Here is a 12,551-nt window from a genome sequence, read left to right on the forward strand (position 1 = left end):
ACCACGTCTGGCTTTTTCTGAGTAGTTTATTAGAGACAAGAGTCTCACAGCTTTTCCTTCCCGGACTGGCTCCGAACTGTGATCCTCACATCCACAGCCTCCTGAGTACCTAGAATTACAGGTGAGAGCCACCAGTGCCCAGCTTCATGCAGTCTTTACAGGTGTCTTAGAGAGTAGGTGACAGCATCCCCACTTCACAGGGGGAGGACACTGAGGTTGAGAAACTCAGACTCATAAGCTTGCTAAAGTCACATGGGTAGCATAAAATTTGAACCCAAGTCTGTCCAACTCTAAAGGCCACCCTGCCCTGCAAGTGACACAGAATGTAAAGACAAGACATACACGGACACTTATTGAGGGGAGGCTGGTATCCCAGGCTCTGCCCACTCACCGGTCAGGGATACAGCTGCAGTGGCTGGGGGTTGCATATGGGGAGCTGCTGGAGGAACAGGAGAGGCAGGAGGAGCCCTGGCCACACAAGGGCTCCAGGTGCCAGGCTGTCAGGCCGGGCCCAAAACCCTGCATCTCGATCATGTCACCAGCATCTGAGGGCAGGAAAGGGCCATGGTCAGTGTTTACCAAGCTTCCTCCCTTAAGCATCCTGTAGCATGCCCACCTCTGAGCCCAGAGCTGCAGCATGAAGTCATCATCAGTTGAAAACCATAGGGGTATGGTCCTACCTAGTTCCAAGCCCAGAGATTAAAAATGAGAAGGCACTTGGCATTTCCCAGTCTCTTACAAGCCTGGAGAGGGCCAGCAAGAAGTCTTTCAGAGCAAAACAGAGTACTTAGACTGAGTTGTGTCTACTTACCTTCTAGAAAAGTATTTGCTGATAACAGAGATCTCACTATCAGCAAACATTTCTCTAGAAGGCAGGGAAGGAAAGAGAAGGAACAGAAAAAGCCTAAGTTCCCAGGCAGCCTGGCCTTCAAGGGCTCAGTTTGGTTTGCTTAGGCAAACTCTATGATGCTCAGAAAGGTGCTTGAAATCCTTCAAACTCTTGAGTCCTCTCCCTAAGGAAGTCTCTACTGCTCAAAGTCCCCAAAGCACCCTAGAGCCACCAGTCCCATTGCCCTTGCCTTTCCAAGGGCTCTAGATGTAGTAGCCAACAGCTAAGTCCAGACACCCTGGGAACTAGTCTCACTGTAGTGGAATGGCAGCTCACAGGTGAGCTGGAAGGGAGGGCAAAATCCCTAGGGCTACCAGGGACAGAGGCGGTGACTGGGCACACAAGCCCACCCCTTAACACCAGTCACAGATGAACATGCCCAGCTGCAGCCTCAGAAGACAGTTCCTTGGACACATTTACACCACTGTGGGAAGAGCCTTCCCTGTTAGCGCTGCTGGACTCGCATCAGAACTGAATCAGGACCCTGGGGACTTCCAGCGCCTGTGCAGGGCAGACAGGACACTGACAGCTCCAAAGAGCCATGGTGATGAAGCTCCATGAGCGAAGGAAGGGAAAGAACTTCCTAGGGGAGGAATGCAGACGTGAGGGAGAAGAGAGTAGAGCAGAGGGCAGAATGAGGAGAGTGCCGTGTAGCAGCAATGTTCTGAGTGATTCTAACATGAATTTGACTCAGCCTAGGCTCTGGTCTGTCATGATCTGAGGCAGGCCTTACCCTGTCTCAGTTTTATTATTTTTTTCTGGGAGCCAGACTCCAGTTCTGGGTTGTGCCTTGATGGAGAAGGCTGAGCTGAGTCTATTCCCCAACAGTCCCCTCAGAAGCTGGCCTGCCTTTCCCCACCGTGGCTAGGATTGTATGTAGATATGTATACATCTATAGCTATATAAATACATACATACATATCTATCTATCTGGCCCTTCAGCTCCACCAGGAGGCAAATTAAGGGAACATACATGGGACAGAGGGGCTGCGGCTCTGGGAGTGAGGGGTTGCAAGCTATGAAGAAATGGAAGGGACAAGTGCAGGAGGGGTGAGGACAGGAATGCAGCTCATGCCTCTGTAGCAGGCAGAAGAGAGGCCAGTTCTGGGAGGACCTGGGATAGGAATTGGCCCAATTGGGCAGGCAGCAGGCAGCAGGCGGACAGGCAGGGAGGACAATAGATGCAGAGGCAGAGAGTGGGCACAGAAGGAAACAAGCTCATGCCCAGAAAGCAGGGCCCAACCAAGCTAAGTCTCCTGGGTCAATGCTTTTCACCTTAATTCTCCAGGAAGGAGCTGAACCAGCCAGCACTGAACACTGTCTGAATTAACCCAGTATAGACAGCTGGAGCTCTGGCATAACTGGGTGAGGGGTAGCAGGCTGGATGGGAAGGGTCTACTGGGTCAGCTTTGACTCTGACTCTCTCCTCTGAGCATGAGGAAAGTGTAATGCAAACAAACCGAGTGGGTGAACCCCACAGCCCCTAAGACTCCGAGTGAAAGGTGCCTGGCCTGGAGCAGAATTAGAGTGAACAGCATCTCTGCTCTGTGGAGGAGGCAGCAGGAAAAGAGGGGAGAGGAGGAGGGGAGGAGAGGAGATTTGGACACCCCACCACTTGAATCACATGCACAAGTCAAGCATGTTGCAGGCCTGAAAAGCAACAGCCAGCAGAATGGACTCAACAGTGTTGTCATTATGGACTGAAGCAGAGGGTGGGGCTCACATCCCTTACCCTTCTCCCCAACCACTTATGATTCTGTTCTTAAACCATGCCCCCCTTCTCCAAGTACCGGGGGCCCAAGTACACCGGCTTTGTCTAGCCTGAGTTCTGCAAGTGGATGCTCAGACCAATCCTAAGAACTAAGTCAGTGGGCTTTCTACTGCCAAGTCTGCTAAGGCAAGGGCACTGCTAGAACCCTTCAGCCTCCAGCCTGTTGTCAATTTTTGGGTCAAGAAGGGGCTCCTTGGTTCCCCTTAGAACTTAATCTTCCTGTCCTGCTCAATTAGTAAGCCTGCAAATAAGCAGCAATCCTTAGTCCAAGTCTGCAAGGAAGCAGATGGCAGGATGTGTGCAGGCAGGAAACATGAGAAGTAGGATATTCTGTACTAGGCCTGGCCTATGGCAGGAATATGGGCAGCTAGCAGGGTTGGCTGAAGGGTGCAGGGTCTCTTCTAAGTCACAGGTCTGGCTGGCAGGAATAGGGAGGCTGGTCACTTGTGGTTGAGCAACTGGGTTCAGGAACAGTGCTCTGTAGCAGAAGTTTGCTGAAGTGTAAGAGAAGTGTTGCATATTCCTAGTTTCCCTGTACAGGAACGGGAAATGGGAGAAGTAATTAATTCTGGGTCATGGAAGTAGATGGGAATGGAGAAGTTCCCTAACTTCCAAAAGATTCGGCTCCAGCTGACTGGCCTTTCCTCGGGTATCCCTTCCTAGTCCTCAAAGGGCTCCAGGATGCTGGCTCTCCACAGAGAAGGACTACCTTTCCTCCAACCTACACCTGTGCAAAAATAAATAAATGAACAGGTGGTGGACAGAGAAATACTGCTAGGTGTGGACACTCGCTATGCGATTTCCAATGAAAGGCGCCTCTACAGTCAGAGACTCCAAGGTCCAGGAGATGGGAACACACTGGTGTGACAGCCTTGGCACAGCACTGGGCCCCAGGGAGAATACTCAGCTCATCCTGTGTGCTGAGGCATATCTGTGATAAGAATTTGGTTGAAGTGCCCCTTTCTGGACAGCCCACGGAGATATTTCTACTTTTCATGTTAAAGCACCAGGCCTCATTTTCTTTTTTTCTTTTTCTTTTGGTCGGTTGTGGGACTTGAACTCTGGACCTGGGCTTCAGCTCAAGGCTATCACTCTACCACTTGAGCCACAGCACCACTTCCAGTTTTCTGGTGATTAACTGGAGATAAGAGTCTCACAAACATTCTTGTGCCTGGGCTAGCTTTGAACTGCAATCCTCAGACCTCAGCCTCCTGAGTAGCTAGGATTTATGAGCATGAGCCACCAGCTCCTGGCCAGGCCTCATTTTCTAAAGCCCCGAGGTATTCTGGTCCTGAGGTGGTTTCTTATGGTCGTCTTCACCTCTTGCCTGACCTCTCCAATCCCTACCCTTGCCCCAGAAGAGCCTAGTACCTCTCTGGCCTGTTTCTGTTAAGTCAGAAATCAGAAGCACAGGGATGTGGCTGGCCTTCCCAATTCGGCAGAGAGAAAAAAAGAGATTACTACTGCCTGGCATTTCCAGCATGAAGGCCAGAAGAATGGAAGGCTGAGGCCTATGAAGGGTAATCAGATAATCACTGGCTCTCCTCAGCGGCTCTTCTTCCCTCAAGCATGAAGCTCTCTCATACCCACTGCTACTCACTCTGAATGTCCCCCTTTCTTGGCAGCATCTGTCCAGACTCCTTCCCCCCTCCCTGATCTGTATCCTGACAGAAGGAAACCACCCTAGGTGTGAGTCCCCTAATGCCAACACTGCTGTTTGAGCCTCTGTGGTGGGTGGCAGGTGGGCCCAAGGGGTGGGTGGAGGATGAGGTGAGTCAGGGAGGGGGGAGGGATAAAAACCTTTCATCGGATTGGGAGCTGTGAGGTTCCGCGAGCAGATCATTGAGAGCATCGCGTGTAGTCTATCCTCCTCTTCCTCATCATCGTCCACCGAGGCCGCGCGGCTGGCCGCTAGGTGGTGGTAGTTAATAGTGACTGCTCAAAGAAAATAGCGAGAGAGGCAGAGGCATGAGGACCCTGGTGCAGGGGGTCTGGGAACCTTCCGATGACTACTAGGTGAGCATGGAAGGTGAGGGGCTGGGAGAGCCCCAGAGCGCTACTCTTTGCAGGGATCCTCTCCAGGAAGAACAGAAGAGAGACGATTGGCTCTGTATGTGTGAAAGACAGGAACTATATGGGGCAGGCGAGCAGCTCAGGTGCTCACCACTCCTGGCCAAAGCTGGGCAAGGTTACACATCCTGATCATTCTTCTGCTCTTGTCATAGTCAGGTTGGACTGAATCCGAAGACTTTGGGGGTAAATCTCTAGGCTGTAAATTCAACCTTCTCCTTTCAGGGCTTTCCCAGAGTCACCCTAGGGGAGCCTGAGTCACTCAGCTGAGTTTCAGCATCAAGCACTTGGGATTTCCCGCTGGAGACTGGAGCAGTCCTTAAAAATGAAGTGACCAGAAAGGGAAAGGTGAGCGATTGAAGAGGGGGAAGCAGAGACCAAAGAATCTAAATGGTGCGTCAGCCTGAGAATGAGTGTCAGGTTTGCAAACCCATTCTGGCTAAAGATGTCTCCTTGTCAGGTGCATCTGGGAGCAACAAGGGGTCCTGTGCCCTCCAAGACTGTTGGGAGAATTTGTATGAAGCTTGGTCATCTGCCTGCCAGCCCAGACACACTGTTGACTACTTTCTGGCAGCTGTGAGGAACTGTAAGGAGCAGGTGGTCTGGTTGACAGTGTTCTGGGACGGCAAATCACCTCACCTTATTTTCAAGAAATGTTGGATCTAGTTCACAGAAACCCCTGAGTAGCAGCAACACTCTAACTAGAAAGGGAACTCCGTTGCAAACATATCCACAGACCTTCAGGTTGAGAGATGTGTGTCCAGGGCAAGGCAGGTTACATGAGGAGCCAGTGCCTTTAGGGCCCCAGCCCTCAATATCCAAGACCCAAGTCTCACCCTCCAGATGTAACTCGTGCTCAGGCCAACCTCTTCTCATCAGAAACTGACCTGAGGAGGGCTCAGTGAACAGTCTGCACTATCCAAAAAGAAGTTCAAATCCTTTGCCCAGGTTACTTCATGGGAGACAACCAGTGGCTAAAGAGGAAGTGAGGGTTTCCATCTCTAGTCCTTCCACATTGTTGTTTTTTTTTTTCTGGGGCATGAAAGAAAGTCTAAGAATTTTATACATGATGCCTGTGTCTACTGCGCCAAGAGATTCCTGGTGAAGAGATAAGAAAGACTGCTAAGCAGATGGGAGGCAGACTTTCCATCGGAGGACCTATGGATAAAAGGTCCGATGGGGAGGCTGAGTGATGAACTAAATCTGGCCTGGCCAGTGGACCCCATCTGCTTCCCTGCCCCCCGATACTATGGTGCTGCCCTGTCCCGTGAACAGCTGTCTCCTCCAGGGAGGAAGTTAGGACACTCACTGTGCTCATGCCTGTGCCCAGGGTAGATGATCCGGAACACATAGTCGGTGGTCCGCCCCAGGCCCAAGTCTTCCACATCCACAGAGCGTATGCTGCTGCGTTTCCGTAGCTTGGGGAATACCTTACCCTGCAGAGGGAGGGGACGGTCAGCCTGTCCAGAGCAGAGTCCCACCCAAAGACACTCCTAAGAACTCCATGTGGGGAAAGGAAGGGAGGTAACTTCCTTCACCCAACCCTGCACCCAGAACCCCCCTGCCCTGAGGTACCTTCCCCTGCTGGGTCCACAGCGGGGGCTCGAGCTGTCCTCGAGGCAGCAGCCCATTCTCCAGACAGGACAGAAAGGACAGCAGGTGTCCTCCCTGTGGGAAGTGCAGTGGCGGCCTCTGGATGCCATCCTGGCTCACCAGTACAAGCGTGCCACCACTCTCTGGGGGAGGGGGGGATTGTGGGTGAGTGAGGTCACCTGAGACCTCCCTGTCTATCACCACAACTCCTTGGCTAGGTTTCACAGGCTGGGCCGAATGACTTCTTAATAGGGACAGCAGGACAACTGGGGTTGCGGCTCAGTGGTAGGACACATGACATGTGCTTAGCATGCACAAAGCCCTGGATTAAAATCTCCAGCACCACAAAATGAAGTAATTGATTAATACATTGACGAATTAATTAATAGGGACAGTGGGAGAGACACAGAGTCTGATGCACAGTGCATGATGCGGAGAAGGTATCTTCCCTCCCACCCTTCTGCTAGGGACAAACACTTACTGTGCTGATGGCAGTGGATGCAGACAATCTGACTGAAGGGTACCACCAGGGCATAGTCCCAATAAACACTGAAAAGGAGCCAGTATGGTGTTATTGTGTCCTAAGACCCACCATCTGCCCTTTTTTTGGTCACTTAGCCCTAGCACCCCTTAACACTCCCTAAAGACAAGATGGTGTAGAGCTGAGGAATGACCCAGCCAGCCTTGTCCCTCTGAGCCCCACACTGTCCTCATGGCACAGAGCCCGTCTTGGCTCAGCTGCTTAGAGCTTGGCTTGAGCACGACACTCCCAGGCTAGGCCAGGCCAGGCTCAGTCTTAGAGGGCTTGGGAATCCCTCCAGGCAGCTTCACGCTGCAATTCTTGGCACTGGGATAAGGAGAGAGGCTTGCTTCCCTGGAGCAGATTGATTCTCTCTATTGCCCTCCCTGTGGTCAAGTCTCCAGTTATTTCCCTGCCTCCTGGGAGCAAGTGCCAAAGTCCCCACCTCTTTTCCAGCTCAGAATCCCCCAAAGTCCCGTTCATGAGCTGGTTGGGGGTCCATTTCAGAGTTAAGCTCTCTGCAGACTGGTGCAAGGAGAGATATCCAGGGACAGCCTCCATGTCCTCCTTCTACAGGGAAAAGACAACAGAAAACAGAGACGGTGAGAGGTGGGAGGTTCCCAGGATGGCCTAGGGAAACAAGCAAAAGGTGGCGGGTAGGCCAGGCTCGGGTCCTGAGCTCCAGGATGGGCAGAAGCAAGAGGGAACAGAAAATCACACAGCATATCTGGGTATCTTTCCTTCCTGGTTGGCCTGGTGCCATTTTCTCTGTCAACCTCTTGGATGCCAGATGTGTCCTAGGCCAGCCACACCCACACTGGGCATTCACCCTGCCTGCTGGCTGCCATTTTTGCCCCTGGACAGCCTGGTTCTCAGTTAGCCACAGCAGATGTCATCCCTGGCTCCTGCCAACTCCAGGCTGGAAATGAGTCATAGGGGAAAGTGAGGTGGGGGTAGGGTTGCCTTTCTCGTTCTCTCTGGTCAAGCTTCTTAGGCAAGAAACAACTTGTGGCTACAGCCTTCTGGGTGTGGACCTTTAAGGGACTGAGGGGAGAGGGGAGGCATCAAGCCTTCCTACCGGCTGAACCAGCACATTGTTCTTGCCGTACAGCAGCCGCGTTCTTGAGTTCTGATGCAGGGATTCCACATACTCTCGGGCGCAGGCCGCTAGTCTGTCCTCTGATGCACTGCCACTAGAGTGCCGCTTCCGGATCTGCCAGGAAAGCCACAGCTCAGCCTCTGGCCTTGCGAAGTCAGGCCCAGAACTTGAAAACCCTCAGGCTTCCATGCCTACCCTCTCTAGTGAGCCCCAGTTTGTTTTTTTTTTTTTTTCTTATTGTGCTGGCTCTGGGGCTTGCTTGAGCTTAGGGTCTAGGTGCTGTTTCTGAGCTCATTCTGTTCAAAGTATTATTTTTACTTGAACAGTAGCTTTACTTCTCACTTTTTTTTTATCCTTCTGACAGTTTAGTGTTTGATTTTTATTTTTTAAATTATTTTCTACTTTTGTCTGTTCTTTTTAGTACAAGGATTGATGGGGATTGAACCCAGGGCATTTGTTAGGCAAGCACTTTGCCACTGAGCTAAAACCCAGTTCCTTTGGTAGTTTATAGGATATAAGTTTCATAGGCTTTCCTGCCTGCATTGGTTTCAAACCACAATACTCAGACCTTACCCGAGTAGCTAGGATTACAGGCATGAGCCGATGGTACCCAACTCCAGTTTGCTCTTAGCTAGCCTCCAATCCCCAGCCAAGGACAAGCATGGGCTCCCGGCATTTGGGCAAGAGATAGTGTGTGGGCAGAAGGCTCTTCTTGGTGGCCACTACATCGGGCAAGTTTCCCTCCTCATAGGCCCATAGCTATAGCCTGGAATGGAGAGGGAGACACCCACCCCCAGGGCTGGGCGTTTTGCAGGGGAATCCTGGCGACTGGGGGGACCTCGGATACGGTGTCTCTGGACCAGCTCATCCGCAGAAGGGTCAGTCCAATAATGATCAGCTGTCTTCAGCTTTGTGTACTCCAAGGCACAGGGACCCACTGTGGAGACAGGGATGATTCGCTTAGATGGGGCTCTCTTACCACCTGTTCCTCACCTCACTAACCCCTCTCAGGCTCACCTAAAAGAGAGGCCAGGATTGGGCCAAACACAGGATCTGCCAGTAATGCTTCTTTCTCGTAGTACTTGCTGCCAGGAGGACAGATGGGCAGGGTCACTGCCGGGGTGCATGGACTGAGTCCAGGCTAGTCAATCAGGCTCACCAGGAAGGGATATCAGTTGCCAAGAAGGAATGAATCCACTGGATGGGGCTTTGTGGAGTTTATGGTGTGGTCAGTGCTTGGGAATTGCTAAAAGGGGAGGTGCAGGCATACCTAGCTACCAGGGACTGTTAAAGGTGGGGAGTGGGGGGCTGAGACCTGTGCAGGATGGGGGCTGGGGAGGGTTTAGCTGGGGGATAGGTCAGTCACCTGCAGTTTTCCACCAGGTACTGTACAACCCTGTCCAGAACTTTCTCGATGAGTGCTGTGCGTACCCATATGTGTTTCAAGGCCTGTGGGCTGAGGGCCGGAGCCTTCCCACTGGCTGAGCCCTGTTTCCGCGGAGCCTCATGGCCACCTCCGGAGGATTTCCTGCAAAGAGGGGTAAGGGTTTCAGGAGCACAATGGTCCAGGGGTAAATCCCAAGCTGGCGGCACTAGATGTGGGGACTGGTGAGCTGAGACAGTCCCGGGCTTGGTTAGGAAGGGGAAGGAGTGGGACAGGACCAACTGCCACCCTCAAGCTGGCTCCTCATGGAAGAAGTACAAGACCTGGGACCAGAAGCCAACCTTCAGGTAGGATCTTCTCGAAGCAGCAAATGCCAAGTGGAAGGAAAGCTGGGGAGGGTGAGGAGGGGATGGTCCACAGCTCACCTGCCCTCTACTTGTTGCTGCAGCTCCTGCACCTTGTGACAAATCTCCCCCGCCACAGGGCATGTCTTCCCCACCTTGGTAAACAGAGCTGCCATCTTGTCACTACGCAGGAAGCCAGCAGTACGGCGTCTCAGCTGATGCAGAAGACAAGCCTCCACCGCACCTGGGCCACAAGAGAAACAGCAGCTGAGCCTGGGTAAGGGGGGACATCCCTCTATCCCATGACTGTAGAGAGGGCGGCAAGGGCAAGGCCAAGGGCAGGCCATGACCCACGCCACAACTAGGGGAAGGGAAAGCCTGGGGAAACGTACCCTGACCTCCACACCTCGTCTTCTTGTTCCTCTGTCCCCACTTGGGGTGGACCTACTAGTGATGTGCCAAGCAGTTCCTCCTTCGAGAGCAACCTGACAGTGGCCCTTGGATTACTGATGGGTGCAGCAGCTGAGAGTGAGATTTCTCTCATCTGTGCTGAGAGAGGTTCCCTTCGTTCATACTTTTGGGAGGAGCATTTAATCTATCTGTATCCTACTTAGTCCTCAGACGCCATGGGAAGGGAAGAAAGATCTGGTGGGTGAGGGCAGTGAGTTTCCCAGGGGACATATGGACTCTGAAGATGTTGGACTGTGACGAGGGTCCAGGCCGAGTGAACAGTGCCGGAGACAGAGCAGAGGCTGAAATCGGTAGAGCAATTCATGGCTTTGGAAAGCCTGGATAAATAAGTGACTTATTGCTTCACTGGGGAAGACTTATTAGGACTGGTATGGCGCATCACATGAGACAGTGTATGAAACTCCTTGGGCAGGGTATGGAACTCAGAAGGTACTGGAATCAGGTCAGTTCCTGACTGCTACCCTCTCTGTTCAGATCCTATTCTAGACTCAATCAGTAAGATCCAGGCATGGCTGGACTCTGATACAGGACCCAGAGGCTTCTCATGATCATGGATGCCCCCTAGGGCCCACAGCACCCAGGGAAGGACTGCTGTCTTAGATGTGGGGGTCTGAGGTCCTGTCAAGTATATGTTGTTTTTTGTTTTCTTTCAAATTGACCTTGACTAGCACTGTTGGGGTAGACAACTGCCCTTAGGAAGTGATTACTGATTGCCTTTGAGCAACCAACAGTCCCTGCTGCCCTATAAAGTAACCTCATGGTCAGGGGGAGTCCAAAAGGGCAAGAGGACCTACGGCTCTCCTGGAAGACGGCCAGCTTGGTGACAGTACCCTAGAGGAAGGAAACAGGTGGGCCACTGAGAGTATCTGGCTCAGGCCTTGGAAAGGCATAGCCTTTCCTTTAGTGTGGTCACAGATCTGTGTGCACATGTACAGAGACAGAAGAATTGGTATGTCCCATGCATGTGTAAGGCATGTGGGGAGATCTATGGCTCCAGTGTTCACAGAGTCCATCCCATAGTCCGCACTGGTCCCTGGAGGTCTCATGTGGACCTGGCATGTACAGGCGAGTGACTTCTGGGTCTGGGTTGCTGCAGCTAAAGGTGTGTTGTGCCTGTGGGAAGGTAGTGATCGTTTCCTGGAGTTGAATCCTCATCTAGATGGAGAGAGAAGCCACACTAAACAGAGCAGTGTGGCAGCAGGTGGCACCAGTCCTGCAGGGCATCATGTGCCTCCATGATGTGACTAATTGCAGGGATAATGAGTCATTAGCCTTGCCACCTTCCCCAGGCGACTGCAAATGCAGACAGGCTGAGAGATGGGAGTGGCCACCCTGCTTGGCCTCACCCGCCCTTCCAGCAGGCAGAGGCAGGGGGTCCTCTCTAGAGAGAGAGAAAGAAGGCAGTCCTCAGCAATTACTGCGATAAAGGCATGCTGGGGAAACCCAAACATCACGCCCAACCCCCTGCTCACCCCGTGGCTCCTAAGTTCCTTCTGTGGAACCCAGGCAAGATGCCAGGCCCTATCTGGGGAAGGAGAAATTCCTCTCACCCTCCACTTTGCAAGGGACCTGTAATGCCAGCTGTTTCTGGCCTAGTTCCATGCCTCTCTTCACCCAGTGATAGTTGAAACTACACAATGTCCTTTCCTGTTCCCATGGTGATATCCCCCAGGAAAATCAGTAAATGCAAGGAAAAGTATTGTCCTGTGTCAACATGTAGGCATAAATAATAATAATAACAGAGAATTATTACCCTACGAGGGCTTGTGAATAGGTTTCTTGAGCTCCTAAGGTAGCCTGGAAATTATGTATAAATTGTAATGTGTGGGGGGGGGGGAGGGAAGGAAGGGTCCTGAGGCCTGAATTTATAAGCCTGGGCACTGACCCTGAGCTTCTTGTGCAATGTTGGCACTCTAGCACTGGAGACACAGCTCCACTTCAGCTTTTCAGGCTTTCCTACCTAGGCTGACTTTGAACTGTGATCCTTAGATCTCAGCCCCCTGAGCAGCTAGGATTATAGGCATGTGCAAACAGAGCCCAGTGAATTGATTTTTTTTTTCTTGCTAGGGAATCCATGCCTTTCAGTTTCTATGAGAGGGCACCCGATCTCTCTAAAAAAATTAACTCCTCTAATATTTTAGTTTAGCAGAAACCCAAACATTCCCACTGAATTAAACTCAAAGATACAAAACTAACCTCCTCCTCTGTCTCTCTTCCCCTCTAGCTCCAATATACAGTGAACACTACATTCAGAAATGTCTAAAGAGCCCCAACAATGTTCCACCTTGTTCTGAACGTACTCTTCTGGGAAAGGCCTTTCACATTCAGACTGAACAGGGACTGTCAAACTCCCTTCCCCAGGGGGAAGTTTGCTAAAAACACATGTTTATTTTCTCCCCTGACATAAGGC

The 12,551-nt window shown here is 51.8% G+C and overlaps 1 protein-coding gene across 4 annotated transcripts in view; it reads right to left on the reverse strand.

Moving 5' to 3' along the window:
- The window catches only part of Sgsm2 (small G protein signaling modulator 2), a 36,281-nt gene that overhangs the window by 8,339 nt on the left and 15,391 nt on the right, over positions 1–12,551 (reverse strand). For 3 of the 4 annotated variants that reach the window (XM_090350414.1, XM_090350413.1, XM_090350415.1), the window contains exons 3-13: positions 9,752–9,914; positions 9,309–9,470; positions 8,960–9,027; positions 8,734–8,879; positions 7,922–8,056; positions 7,289–7,413; positions 6,805–6,872; positions 6,306–6,466; positions 6,040–6,166; positions 4,461–4,595; positions 392–545 (exon numbers count right to left, since the gene is read on the reverse strand). In XM_090350414.1, the coding sequence (XP_090206540.1) occupies positions 392–545; positions 4,461–4,595; positions 6,040–6,166; positions 6,306–6,466; positions 6,805–6,872; positions 7,289–7,413; positions 7,922–8,056; positions 8,734–8,879; positions 8,960–9,027; positions 9,309–9,470; positions 9,752–9,914 (1,444 nt within the window). The remainder of the gene's footprint in view (positions 1–391; positions 546–4,460; positions 4,596–6,039; positions 6,167–6,305; positions 6,467–6,804; positions 6,873–7,288; positions 7,414–7,921; positions 8,057–8,733; positions 8,880–8,959; positions 9,028–9,308; positions 9,471–9,751; positions 9,915–12,551) is intronic. The other variant, XM_090350416.1, reaches the window with a different exon arrangement.

The sequence above is a fragment of the Megascapheus bottae genome, chromosome 17 (genome assembly GCF_031878675.1).
Source record: "Megascapheus bottae isolate mThoBot1 chromosome 17, mThoBot2.hap1, whole genome shotgun sequence".
NCBI lineage: Eukaryota > Metazoa > Chordata > Mammalia > Rodentia > Geomyidae > Megascapheus > Megascapheus bottae.